Source organism: Podarcis muralis, chromosome 2 (genome assembly GCF_964188315.1).
Source record: "Podarcis muralis chromosome 2, rPodMur119.hap1.1, whole genome shotgun sequence".
NCBI classification, from domain to species: Eukaryota; Metazoa; Chordata; class Lepidosauria; order Squamata; family Lacertidae; genus Podarcis; species Podarcis muralis.
Window position 1 is genome coordinate 117,886,719 of NC_135656.1, and position 14,650 is coordinate 117,901,368.

Genomic DNA, 14,650 nt, shown 5'->3' on the forward strand with positions numbered 1-14,650 from the left:
AAAGGACCAACGCCAGTTGCTCTTTATAAACAAAAGTCTTTATTGTGGTTCATTGTTGGTTTGACATCCGTGGCGCGCAGCGCTACGTCTGAGTCCTTAGACCGGCGAAGTCCCGTCTGAATCCGCCCCTCCTTTACACCAGTTCAATACCCGAGCTTTGCTCCACCTCTTCCTTTCCTCCCTCTGCTCCTTTCGCCTCCGGGTCCTCCTGCCCTCTGGGGTCCCAACCCTCCTGGACTCTTCGGAGGCGGATTCTTCTGACTCCTCCCCCTGTCTCCGGCGGGCTTTGGGACCTGGCTCCCAATCCGGATTTTCTGCTGTCCCTCGCGCCTCTACATTTGAACTTGGCGCGCGCACCCAGCCGCCCACTTTCCTCCTAACGGCTACACTGCTCCCTTCACTGCTTTCTCCTTCAGGGAGGCTGGCCGGCCCTGCTCTCTCCTCCGCCCCTCCACTCTCTGACGGAGGCGTGGTCAGTCCTGCCTCACTCTCTCCTCCTGCAGGAGGAGGCTTTTGTTCTAATCTGTGGGATTCTTTCCCCCCCGCTGCGCTCTGGTGGGGAAGCTAGCCCTGATTTCCAGCTGCCGCTTGGCGACTCCCCACTGGCCCCCCTTGCCCTGACCCTGGGGGCCTCCTTCTGGGAATCTTCTGATTCGCTGGAGAGACTCAGGGAATCTCTCTGGTCACTGTCACACCCTCCTGCGCTCCCCTCCGATTGTTCCCCTTCGCTCTCCATCTCCTCCTTCTCCTGTGGCTCAGTCCCTGAGCCCCTGACAACAGGTTTATCCAGGGTTCTGTTGCATTCATAAAATAATAATGGGTGGTGGGGAAGTCCTTGCCCCAAGGAGCTTGAAAGCAGGGGTGGGGAACATTTTTGAGGCTGAGGGCCACATTCACTGCTGGGGAATCTTTTGGGGGCCACATGGCACTGGTATGGGGGCAGGTTTTTACATACATCCTGCAGGCAAGCAAGAGGCCTTACTGGAGTTCAAGGCTGCATTCCAGCCTAGTAAAAACACCCGAGGAGAGTGGGACATGCCAGTGAAGGATGTTGACTGGGGAGTGTTCTGAGGGCCACATGGAGATGACCGGGGGGCCGCTTTTCGGCCCGCATTAGAGGTTCCCCACCCCTGATTCATAGCATAAATCCGAAGTGTGGCCTAACCTTTTAAATGATAAAAACCGCAGAGTGCTTTCCTTCTGAGGCTGACTATTTTAAATTGCGAAGCGACACTGGATCTTAGCCAGAAGGCCGAGAATACACAGGCCCTGATAGCTGCAGGTTATGAGAAAGCTAGAGCAATAATCCGCCAACGAATTTGGGATGTGGAACTGCAATGCCACGTGAGCGAGATGAATAAACACCCAGCAATAAAAGATAATGGGAGAGGATTTACCCCAGCAAATTACCGGGTATTTGTCAAAACTACAAATACAGACGGTCATTTACCCTCACTAGATTCAACGTGCTGCCACCTGCCTTATTGCGGGGCAGATTCGAGGGTAAACCATACACGGAATGAGTTTGCCCCTGTGGCTTGATGGAGGTAGAAACTGTCTCTCATGTCTTATTATGCTGCCGTTTCTACGGGGATATACGCTCGGTATTTATCACTCCTGTTATACAAAAATCTCCAAATGGGTCTGAACTTCAATGTCTAAAACTCCTGGTAGAGGACAAGGATCTAGAGATTACGCTAAGGGTGGCCAAATTCTGTGCGAATGCCATAAAACTTAGGGAACAAGCTGTGCTACCAAAATGATTAAGGTATTAAATGATAATTTTAGGTTATATTTTAGTGATCAAGATTTAATATATTTTTTTAACTGCCGCTATATCTGAATTGTCTCTGTTATACCCAATTGCAATTCAATGTATCCCTGTTGTGTTTTATGATTTTCCCGATATTGTAAGTGACCTGGAACTGGTCTGTGACCGTAACAATAAAATTTCTAATTCTAATTCTGAGAAGCGACACAAGAAAATGCACGATTGCAAACAGTTCAAAGGGGACAGTGGAATTCCAGAAGTTCAGGATGGGAGCCTGACCTCTGCTGGGCTCTCTTCGGCGTGGTTTCTTTTGTGCAGCATGAGGAGCGAGATCTGGCAGAAGCTTTCGCCGCACTCAGAGCAAGCATACAGTTTCCTGCCGACGTGGACCCGCTGGTGCCGGGTGAGGTGCGACTTGCAAACAAACCCCTTCCTGCAGTCGGGGCAGCGGTGGGGCTTCTCGCCGGCGTGGCCGTGGCCATGCTGAATGAGGCCCGAGCGCGACCCATACTTCTTCCCGCAGAGGGAGCAGGCGTACGGCTTTTCCCCGGTGTGGATTCTCTGGTGTCGGGTGAGGTCTGACATCCAGACGAAGCTCTTCTCGCACGCGGGGCAGTCGTACAGCGTGTTCCCTTTGTGGACTCTGCGGTGGCTGGCCGAACATGTGCTTCTTGTGAGTGAACCTCTCGCTGCACTCAGTGCACTGGTACATGATGGCCCCGTCGATGTTCTTCTCCTGCTTGTAGAGGCCCGAGTTTTTCAGTGCCATGCTGATCACGACGCAGGTCTTGGGCTTATGCTCTGGCAGGGCTCCGGCAAATATCATCTTCCCTATTCCACAAGGAACAGGTTTGCTCCCGGACTGCCTCTGCGGCCTACAAGGATCCCCAGAGGCGTGGTCCTCACAGAGGTCCTCTTCTGTCCCACCTCCTGGAGACATCCCACATGGTTGATCTAGCCGGTCAGAGGTTTCCTGGTGACTGGGGCTCCTTCCATTCCCACTTGCCTGCCAAACACCTAGTGAAACAAAGAGAAAGAAAGAAAAGGATCCAGAGGGAGCCCTTTGGCCTTTTCTTTTTCTTTTAAATTGTTTTTCTTGAATTTTACATTACAAATTTAAATTCAAACATTAAACATCAGCATCCTCATTTAGGATTCTCTGAATGCTTAGACTTCCCTCCGGCCTTCGGTGGTTACCATTTTCAATCTTTTTATTTTCAACTGCTTCCCTTAATTTTCTCTAATTTTTTTCCAATAATCCATTTACAGTGGTACCTTGGGTTACAGATGCTTCAGGTTACAGACTCCGCTAACCAAGAAACAGTACCTCGAGTTAAGAACTTTGCTTCAGGGTGAGAACAGAAATCACATGGCGGCAGCGGGAGGCCCCATTAGCTAAAGTGGTACCTCAGGTTAAGAACAGTTTCAGGTTAAGAACGGACCTCCAGAATGAATTAAGTTCTTAACCCGAGGTATCACTCTATACCATAGTTTTCCGTACTTTACAAGCATTACTAAAATCCTGCCAAAGTCTTCAGTTGTTTACAATGTTCTCTTAAGTACGTTGTAAAATTTCCCCATTCCTTCTTAAAGTTATTCTCTTCCTGGTTTCTGACAAAGTCCTGACCAGAGACAAATGGCTGATGAAGATGTTGGACTACACCGAAATGGCGAAATTGACCAGGAAAATCAGAAATCAGAAACTCTGGTCTTTTCTAAGTTATAACAGGAGCCAATGTTGTGTTAGTGCTGCAAAGTGCCGGACTAGGACCTTCCGGAGCTGGGTTCAAATCGACAAAGCTCACTGGATGACCTTGGGCGCCACTGCCTCTCAGCCTAAACTACCTCACAGGGTTGTTGTGAGGAGTAAAAGAGGAGGGAGAGAACCACGTAGGCCACCTCGAGCTCCTTGGGAGGAAGGGACGTGGGATACAAGAGCAATAAATGCATACAAATACATCAACAAGTTGGATCCAGATTGGAGGAGACCCTCCTGAAAGCAACTGGGGAAGGGTTCCCCATCTTTGTCCTACACACCTCAGGACTGGGTTACTCGAGAGTCTGCTTTGATCCCTTATCTACCCAGAAGGTCCCTGAGGCCTGTAGGGTCCAAGGATCTCAGAAGCCTTCTCCACCGTAACTCAAAAGCAGTGCTTCCATTCTCTGCTGAGATACGACAGGTCACCCACTTGGCGGTACTTTCCGGAAACAGTCGGAAGCCATATTTGTTACGACAAGCTTTTCCACCTGGATGGGTTTCACTTCATTTCACTTTTAATTTGTATTCTGCAAGGAGGTGTTGTTGGCTATGGAGTCTAGGGGGTCACCATCGGTGTGAGACCCTAAAATTACTACCATTGTGCTGCTTGCCATGTTGTTTTTTTAAGTGGGGGCTTCATAGATCAGCCTACCATCAAAGCCTTAGCTTTAGATGACAACCCCACCTCGCCCTTCATGAAAATGTAAGGTTTTACATTTAGAATGTGTGTGCTGTTCGATATACTGTAATGCAGTCTTGGGCAACCAGGTTTTGAATTACAATTCCTGTCGGAGTGGTAGGAGTTGTAGTTCAAAACAGCTGGAGGCCCCACCCCAAAACCCTGAAGCTTTCCTTTTAGGGATTATAGGGATGGAAAAGAAAAAAAAAGATAATTAAGTGGTTTATGTACGCTACAGCAACAGCAAGGATTTTATATGCTCAAAAATGGAAGGAAGAAGAATGGATAAGTAAGGTGATGAACTATGCAGAAATGGAAAAGTTAACAGCTAAAATAAGAGAACCTAATGATGGCAGCTTTGTGGAAGAATGGAAGCCTTTTTTGGACTATTTAAAGAAATATTATAGTATGATGAATTCGTGAGCAGGATCTAAGGCATGATCAGCCGAAAGAATTAGGACTCGCTATACTACATTTTTACCAGACATTGACATTTTGAACAAGCCGCTACATTTTTAATCCTTTGAAAATCCTTTCAAGCGGCTGCTTCAAATTTACCTTTTCGGACAGAACTTCCCTCTGTCCACGTTCTTCACAAAGCCAGCCAAGCTGGTGGCCCTCATTGCCTCTGTGGGAGGGAGTTCTGTAGTTTAACTGTGCACACTGAGTGAAAAAGTACCTTATTTTTCCTGTCCTGACTCTTCTGACATTTGCTTCATTGGGTGCCCACAAGTTCTAGTAACCTTTGAAGGTGACTCGGAAACTGCAATTAATCCAGAATGCGGCAGCTAGACTGGTGGCTGGGAGCGGCCACAAAGACCATATAATACCGGTCTTGAAAGATCTTCATTGGCTCCCAGTACATTTCTGAGCACAATTCAAAGTGTTGGTGCTGACTGTTAAAGCCCTAAACGGCCTCGTCCTGTATACCTGAAGAAGCGTCTCCACCCCCATCATCCAGCCTGGACACTGAGATCTAGCTCTGAGGGCCTTCTGGCAGTTCCCTCCCTGTGAGAAGTGAAGTTACAGGGAACCAGGCAGAGGGCCTTCTCGGTAGTGGCACCTGCCCTATGGAACGCCCTCCCAAGGCAATAAACAACTACAGTGGTGCCCTGCAAGACGAATGCCTCGCAAGATGGAAAACCCACTAGACGAAAGGGTTTTCCGTTTTTGAGCTGCTTCGCAAGACGATTTTCCCTATGGGCTTGCTTCGCAAGACGAAAACGTCTTGCAAGTCTTGCGATTTTTTTTCCGCTCCCCCCCCTTTTTCTAAGCCGCTAAGCCGCTAATAGCCTTAAGCCTTTAATAGCCGCTAAACCGCTAATAGCGCTAATCCGCTAATAGGGTTACTTCGCAAGACGAAAAAACCGCTAGACGAAGAGACTTGCGGAACGGATTATTTTTGTCTTGCGAGGCACCACTGTATTTTACTTTTAAAAGACAACTGAAGGCGGCCCTGTTTAGGGAAATTTTTAATGTCTGGCGCTGTATTGCTTTTAATATTCGGTTGGAAGCTGCCCAAAGTGGCTAGGAAACCCAGCCAGATGGGCGGGGTATAAATAATAAATTGTGATTATTATTTTATAAGAGAGGGTGAAAAACCTCTTTCTCCAAAACCTGCAAAATATTATACCCCTCTATCATCACATTCCTCACTTTTTATTCTTCTACGCTAAAAAGCCCTAAAGGGTGTAACCTTTCCTTCGAGGAGAGTTGCTCTGGCCCTTTGATTGTTTTTTGGTTGTGTGTGCGCATACAGACAATTGTTCCAAAAAAATAATAATAAAAAATCAAAATAGCCGTGGAAAGAATGGAGAATATTCTTTATTGTGTTAGCAACCGAATGCTCCTGCAATACACAATGTCTATACACAGGACATTTTTGCGACTGAAGTTTAGCCCGGGTGAGCAATCCACTCAATCACTCATTGGCAGTACTGATCTCCTGCATCTCGCCCCGCAGCCATGGAAAAATAACCCTCCTGCAGTCCATGCCATCTTTACAGCTTAGCGCGCAGTGTGGATTCTCTGATGTCTATTAAGGCAAGTGTTGCGAGAGAACCTTTTCCCGCACACCGGGCACTCGTGGGGCTTTTCCCCCGTATGAATCCTGCGGTGCGTGTTAAGGTTAGCTTTCTGGCTAAAGCTTTTCCCGCACCGTGAGCACTCGTAGGGTCTTTCCCCCGTGTGGATTCTCTGGTGAGTGTTAAGGTAGGAGCTGCGAGAGAACCTTTTCCCGCAGGTGGGGCACTTGTGAGGCCTCTCGCTCTCGCATCTCTTGCGGTGCCCGAGAAGGTGGAACTTCTGGCCAAACCGCTTCCCGCAGTCGGAGCACTTGAATGGCTTTTCTCCCGAGTGGATGTTCTCGTGCTTAAGGAGGTTCGCGCTCTGGCCAAACCTCTTCCTATACGCAGTGCAGACGCTTGGTCTCTTACCAGTGTGACTCCTCCGCTGGTGTGCATCCTCCTTCAGATCCTGGAATGTGCCCCCAAACGGGACAGACACACCGACTTCTCGCCCCAAGTCCACTTCCTGGTGCCCACCTTGAGCGCTTCCCTGCTCGCGGAAACAGGAAACGTCCTCTCCTGCTCTCCAAACCGACGTCCCACGTGGTGGCAGATGCTCGCGATCTTCCGGGCTGTACCTCTCCGCTTCGTTGAGGTTCGTCCACCCTTTAGCTCCTGAATGGGAAAATAACATTTCAGATAGGTGCTGGAGATGCAAAGAGGTTGAGGGTATGTTTTATCATGTGTGGTGGACTTGTAAAACGGTAAAAGAGTTCTGAGAAATAATTGTATAATGAACTGAAAAAAATGTTTAAATGTACTTAAAAACAACAACAACCAGTGTTCTTTTTGTTGGGGATAATTCAGATGGAAATTCCCAGGTGCCAAAAATGGAAAACGAGTGAAGTCCCAACCAAAGAAGAATGGCAACTTAAACTGATGGGATATACGCAGCTATTTAACATACAGAATAAAAGAACATAGGTTTAAAGAAAATTGGAAAATGTTTATTGAATTTATATATTATTAAATTTTCTGTTTTACACTTTTGAATACTCATTTAAACATCCTTAAAATATCCGTGACTTCCCTTCTTCACTTTCCATGGTTCATTTTGCATTTCATAAATCCCTGCATATTTTACATAAACTAAACCATTCATTATTCCATTATTCCATCCATCAAAGCTTATTTGCATTGTTGAATTTATCTTAATGCTGCCAACGTTTTCAAGTGTACATAATTTCCCCCCATATATTCAATAAACATTTCCCAGTCTTTTCTAAATGTATGTTCTTCTTGTCCTCTTATTCTATATGTTAAGTCTGTAAGCTGCGCATATTCCATCAGCTTAAGTTGCCATTCTTCTTTAGTTGGGACCTCACTCGTTTTCCATTTCTGGGCTAACCAAACACGGGCTGCAGTAAGGTAGGAGGTTTGAAGCCCTGCAACAAGGTGAGCTCCCATTGCTCTGTCCCAGCTCCTGCCAACCTAGCAGTTCGAAAGCTAGGTAGTTCGAAAGCCAGTGCTAGTAGATAAATAGGTATTGCTGCGGCGGGAAGGTAAACGGCGTTTCCATGTGCTCTGGCTTCCGTCAGTGTCCCGTTGCACCAGAAGCGGTTTAGCTACGCTGGCCACATGACCTGGAAAGTTGTCTGTGGTCAAACTCTGGCTCCCTCAGCCTGAAAGCGAGATGAGTGCTACAACCCCATAGTCACCACTGACTGGACTTAACCGTCCAGGGGTCCTTTTACCTTTTAACTTACATAAATAACCTTCTGTTGCCATATTGTCAATCTATTGACCAAAGGGGATGTGATCCCCTTGTCCGCCCATGAATTTGTCTAATCCTCTTTCAAAGGCACCCAGGTTGGGCGCCAACACTGCCTCCTGGGAACGAGGCAGCTTAACTATGAGCTTAAGTGAAGAAGGATATTCTTTCGGTGGTCCTGAACCTTCCAACCTATTACAAGCGCCTTAAGACACACTTTTGCCATCCTCACCTGTTAAGAGGGCCTCTCCGTGGTCAGCTTCCTGCTTGGTCTCCCGGCGCATCTGCCGGTGGGCGGGGTCAGAAGGAACCAGTTCCGGCTCGCAGAAGCTCAGGACCACCTCCTCAAACGGCACGCTTACCTGAAATAGCAGAGGAGATTCTCTAAGGACAGGATTTAGGGCAGGGGTGGGAGTGGGAACCCTCCCTGACCCACAGGTTGCATGCGGCCCTCCGCCAGACTTCCCCTGGCCCTTTGAGTTCCCCTCCAGCCCTTTTCAGCAAGGGACCACATGAGCAACAGAGGAAAGCTTTGCGATTACAGATGGGAGATGCTGTCCTTTATTATTCTCGACCTTCTCAGTCTTTCAAGTTCCTTTCTCCACATTTTTACATAGGCTCGCTGGTTCTTTTTATTATAAATATATCTATATATTGGGTTTTGATCAAGATGATGATTGGTGGAATGCTCTCTCCAGGGAGACTCACCTGGCACCTTCATTATACAGCTTTGGGCATATAACGTTCCTCTTCCACCAGGGCTTTGGCTGATGAACATCCTATATCCTTCTAAATGTGTTTTTGGGAGGGGGAGAGCGAGGATTCCTGGTTTGTTTTGGTCTTGTTCGTGTTTTTATTACGTATTTTGTGTTTTTAGAATGTACAGTGGTACCTCGGGTTAAGTACTTAATTCGTTCCGGAGGTCCGTTCTTAACCTGAAACTGTTCTTAACCTGAAGCACCACTTTAGCTAATGGGGCCTCCTGTTGCTGCCGTGCCACCGGAGCACGATTTCTGTTCTCATCCTGAAGCAAAGTTCTTAACCCGAGGTATTATTTCTGGGTTAGCGGAGTCTGTAATCTGAAGCGTATGTAACCTGAAGCTTATGTAACCACTGTATTTTTATGCTGTGAACCCCTCTGAGGTCTACAGATAAGGGGTGATATATTTAACAAACAAATAATAATGATAATAAACAGTAAGAGTCAGCACAATTTTTGTACCTGTTACTTGGCTGTAGAAATGAACTGCAACATTTGGAGAATCAACCATTTCGATGGATGGCTGTGTTTTGGTTGGAAAGTGGTTGGAAATGTGTCAGCTACCTAATTGCCAACCGAATCAAGTCAAGTCATTTTATGATGGTCAATGACAAGTATCCAAACGAAACACCAATTACAAAATTTCCCGCCCATCTGATACACTATCTGCAGCCTTTATAGCCCGAGGCATTTGGCTAATTAAACAATCAATGGCCTTTTACCCTGTGGTTTTTTTAAAATTGTTTTACTTGATATTATGTTTGCTGATTATTATGTTATGTATTTTTTGTTGTTATAATATAAACAGCCCTGTGATCCTCGGATGAAGGGTGGTATAGAAATTTAATGAATAATAAAAATAAATAAAAACCTGCCCCCCCTTCCCCAGGTTACTGGCTGCTCATCTGTTCCCAACTTGGGGAAAGCAAAGAACACAGGGAGCTCACCTGAGGTTTTGGCTGCTCTGCCTCCTGCTGCCTCAGCAGGAAGTCCTCAGCCAGGGCCACTGCCTGGAAGCAGGTCTCTGGCCCCCGTTCCCTGACCCAGCTCTGGATCTCTGGAGGCAGGATGGTCAGGAACTGCTCCAGGATCAGAAGCTCCAGGATCTGCTCCTTGGAGTGCCTCTCCACCTTCAGCCACCGCCGGCAGAGCTCCTGGAGGCGGCTGTAGGCCCCTCGCGGCCCCTCAGCTTCCCGGTAGCAGAAGCGCCGGAAGTACTGGCGGTTCTTCTCCCTGCTGATGGCGTCCCCGCGCAAGATGGCCGCCTTCACTTTCCCATAATCCTCTCTGTCCCGGCCCTCCAGCCTGCGGAAGGCCCGCTCGGCTTCTCCGCTGAGGGCCGGCGAGAGGCGAGCTACCCACTCCTCCCGGGGCCAGCGGCAGGCTTCGGCCACTTGCTCAAAGGAGGCGAAGAAGGCTTTGGTGTCGTCCCAGGGGGTGGGCTCCTCTGGCGGCTGCAGGACCCCCCAACCCACATGAGGGGACTCCACTTCCTTCAGGAACTCCTGCCACTGGACCTCCCAGCGCTGAAGGAGCCCTTCCCCTCCTTCCTCTTTCACTTGGTGCTGGGACGGCATCTTTTGCAGGAATTCCCGGATGCAGCCCCTCTGGTGGGGCTTCCTCACACTCTCTGCTCCCTCCACCGGTTTGGGGGCTGCTTGGCTTGGCTCCTCCATTTTCATCCCTGGCGCAAGCTTCTCGTGCAAGATCACAGAGGGGGCTGAAGAGGAGGTCCTGGCTCCCTGTGCAAAAGAGGCATTTATGCTATTATTTATTAAATTTATATGCCGCCCTACAGCCCCAGGTCTCAGAGAAATACGAGTGATTTATTTGAAATGTTAGCAAAGACACTCAAACAAGGCAGACAAGAGTCTGGAGAGAAGTCCTGCCTCAACACTTTACTGAGAAAACTGAACAAAGTAAGCCCACAAGAATGAAAGCACTCTACAGAGTATGATCTGAGGAGAAAGAAACATAGAGAAGTCTTTTGTACTTCAAGCCTTGCCTGTAGCAGGGAGACAGTGACCCAAGCATACAGAATAAAAACTCCCTCAGAACTACACAGCCAATCACAGCATTTACTACCTCAGTAAACATCATGCCACTCTGCCTGGTTGCCAAGCTGACTTACTGGTATCAGAATTAACCCTTACATTACAAACTGAATGATCCCTGCTGTTGCACTTACAAAAAGAGCAACCTCAAGTCTGTGGGGAGGGGAGGGGGAATGTGGCGTTTCAATCTTCCCTGTCTGGTTCTTGCGACTCTTCCCAGCCTAAATCCTTTACTGGCTCTGATTTTCACCCTCTTTAGGTGTTTTAACTGATTATAATATTGCATTTTAAAACTGCTATATCCGGCCATGTGCAAGTGGCTTCTGGAAGGTTTCCCATAAGAGAATTTGCCCTTTGGGGTGAAAAAGGGCTCCATAGCACTGCAATAAAATACACCACTTGAGGTAGCAACTCCAAAACAATTGCAGAAAAGAAGAGAAAACAGTAGCCTAAAAATTAATAAATCATAAAACACCCAGAGTAAAAGTACAGTCGTACCATGGTTCTCAAATGGAATCCATTCCGCAAGTCCGTTCAACTTCCAAAAATGTTCAAAAACCAAGGCACAGCTTCTGATTGGCTGCAGGAGCTTCCAGCACTCAATTGGAAGCCGCGGAAGCAACGTCGGGCATTTGGGTTCCAAAGAATGTTCCCAAACCGGAACACTCACTTTTGGGTTTATGGTGTTTGGGAGCCAAAACGTTCGAGTCGAAGGCATTCGCCAACCAAGGTATGACTGTAGTTGCATTGGCCTGCAACAGGGATGATTTATATTTGTTTTTTAAAACTTTCAATCACTAAAATAAAGCGGTCCTAAAAATATATCAGGTGGTTCTTAAAAGAAGACCCCAATGTACAGTTGCCAACTGTCCAGAAAAATACAACCTGGGCGGCTCCTGTTCCTTTGACAGTTCTGATCCCCAGAAATCAGACAACACAGCTTTTCATAGCTTCAAAATAAACATCATAAGGTTCACCTGACACATCTTATACCTGCTGTTCCTCAAGGGGCTACATCACAAAATGGAAGACAATGGCCGCTGCTGGCTTTCCATAGCTGTCAACCTTCCCTTTTTTGGCGGGAAATTCACTTATTCCAGCGCCGTTTCCCGCTGCTTCCCACTGCTATCCCAGATTGTTAGTTATCCTGTAGACAGCTGAGGCTGCTGATCCCTTATTTTCAAATCTGAAAGTTGACATCTATGTTTCAGCCCAACCCGTCAGCAAGCCTTGTCTCATGTTCTCATGTTAGCGACAGCCCTGGGAGGTAGGCTGGGCCAAGAGAAAGCAACCAGCCCAAGGTCACCCAGCGAGCGTTGAGTCTGAGGGAGGAGGGCTGGAACCTGGCTTGCTATTATCCTAGTCTGACTTTTGCAAGAGCCCCCAGGATCAGGCCAGCAGCCCCTCTAAGTCCGGTGTCCTGTTCTCACAGTGGCCAATCTGTGGGAAAACAGGAGCTGAGGGCTGTGGTTTCCAGCAACTGGGATTTCTATGCACTGGAACCCAGGAAGCTGCACAGAGTCAGACCCCTGGGTCCATTGTCGTCAGTGACAGCCAGTGGCTTGCCAGGGTTGCAGACGGGGGTGGGTGGGGCTGGAGTGGGGCATCGTTTGCCCTAATTCTGGAGGCTGCAAATGTTGCAAGGCACCTGCTCATTGCAACCTTGGCTGTTCGTTTCTTTCCAGCCACCGAAGGAATCCCTCTCGCTTCTTAACTTCTTGCATCTCTCCTCCCGCTTAAAAAAAGCAAGCAAGCAAAAGGACAATCTGCAATTTGAAGCAATTTCTAAGAACTCACCCCAAAACCACACACTCTCTCTCTAGAAGAGGCTCCAACCAGCTGGAGAGGAAGAAATGGCACACAGGAAGTGAAATTGTGACTTTTCACGTCCTGCCTCGCCTGCCTCTCTCTCTCTCTCTTTTGCACATCCCCGCACCCAAACATGCACACCCACACTTCCGCATTCCCACCCTAGGAAGCCTAAAACACACCTCCCAGAACCCCTCTAGGACTGGCAAGGAGCTCGCTGGCTTTAACTCTTCGAAGACCTCGAGTGGGTTGCGGGTGTTTCCCTCGCTTGGCTGTGAGGCTCAGTGGGTGGAGCACAAGCTGGGAAATGTGCATTTTATCTATTCTATACATTCATTGATTGATTGATTGATTGATTGATTGATTGATTGATTGCGTTTAAATCATTCTAAACATTTCGTGCTGGTTCCTTTTGGTTTTAAATAGGAAATGTTTTTTGAATAGGAAATGTTGAAGAATTATAGAAGCATAGACTATCTGACTTTTAGAAGACATCTGAAGGCAGCCCTGTTTAGTGAGGTTTTTCATGTTTGATGTTTTGTCCTGTTTTTAATATTCTGCTGGGAACCGCCCAGAGTGGCTGGGGAAACCCAGCCCAATGGGCAGGGAATGAATGAATGAATAAATAAATAATAATAATAATTATCCCAGAATTTCAGAGCTGGAAGGGGATCCCCGAGGATCTTCTAGTCCAACCCTCTGCAATGCAGCTGTCCCATACAGGGATAGAACCTGCAACCTTGGCGTTGTCAGCACCTGCTCTAACCTACTGAGCCTGCCACACACAGAGAGACAGTGTGGTGTAGTGGTTACTGCAATGGACTATGATCAAATCCCCACTCTGCCATGAAGCTTGCTGTCATCAGCTCTCAGTCTAGCTTACCTCACAGGGTTGTTGCGAGGTTCAAATGGAGAGGTAGAGAACCACATAAACCTCCTTGAGCTCCGTGGAGGAAGTAACGCTTCTGAATACCAGGAGGGGAAAGATGCTTTTGTGCTCGGATCCTGCTCACGGGTTTCCCTTTGGAGGCATGTGGTTGGTCACCGCGAGAACAGGATGCTGGGCTCAATGGGCCCACTTTGGCCCGATCCAGAAACCAGGCTCTTCTCATGTTCATATGTATATATGCATGTGTTTGTATAATTTTATTACATTTAAATATATATTCTATTTCATAGAAACATCAAAGCGATTTACAACAGAAATACATTAAAACATTTAAAAAGTAAAAAAAAAAAAAGGCATCTGTTGTGGAAGGACGTATTCCAAATTACTGGCATGGATCTAGTGGAATAGGAAAGTCTTCAGCAGCCCTTGTTTAAGAGGTTATTGTATTTTAGTGTTTTGTTGGAAGCTGCCCAGAGTGGCTGGGGAAACCCAGCCAGATGGGCGGGGTATAAATAATAAATTATTATTATTGTAACGATGAAGCAGAAGATGTTTGCTGAATCTCTATTGGCAGAATATTCCTCAATAAGGCAAAAAAAGGTAAAGGACCCCTGGACGGTTAATTCCAGTCAAAGGCGACTATGGGGTTGCAGCGCTCATCTCGCTTTCAGGCCAAGGGAGCCGACGTTTGTCCACAGCTTTCTGGGTCATGTGGCCAGGATGATTAAACCACTTCTGGCGCAACAGAACACCATGACAGAAACCAGAGCGCACAGAAACACCATTTACCTTCCCGCCACAGTGGTAGCTATTTATCTACTTGCACTGGTATGCTTTCAAACTGCTAGGTTGGCAGGAGCTGGGACAAAGCAACGGGAGCTCAGTCCATCGTAGGAATTCGAACCACCGACCTTCTGATCGGCAAACCCAAGAGGCTCAGTGGTTTAGACCACAGCGCCACCCTCAATATTGGGCCGATGACACTATAGGCTCAGTTTCTTGTTGCCGTCAAATGAGCCTCATTAGCTCAGGGAACAGACAACGGTGCTCCTGTGTACGATCTCAGTGATCCAGCCAGGATCTAAGGCAGGCATAGGCAAACTCAGCCCTCCAGATGTTTTGGGACTACAACTCTCATCATCCCTAGCTAAC

The 14,650-nt window shown here is 47.6% G+C and overlaps 1 protein-coding gene across 1 annotated transcript; it reads right to left on the reverse strand.

Moving 5' to 3' along the window:
- Window positions 1-782: 782 nt before the first annotated feature.
- Window positions 783-12,774, reverse strand: LOC114592253 (uncharacterized). The gene is given in 6 exon segments (XM_077923072.1): window positions 783-2,422; window positions 2,424-2,788; window positions 6,645-6,890; window positions 8,219-8,348; window positions 9,694-10,488; window positions 12,598-12,774. Coding segments are annotated over 6 exon segments (2,073 nt in total). The 5' UTR covers window positions 12,745-12,774; the 3' UTR covers window positions 783-2,032.
- Between the last annotated feature and the right edge of the window lie 1,876 nt (window positions 12,775-14,650).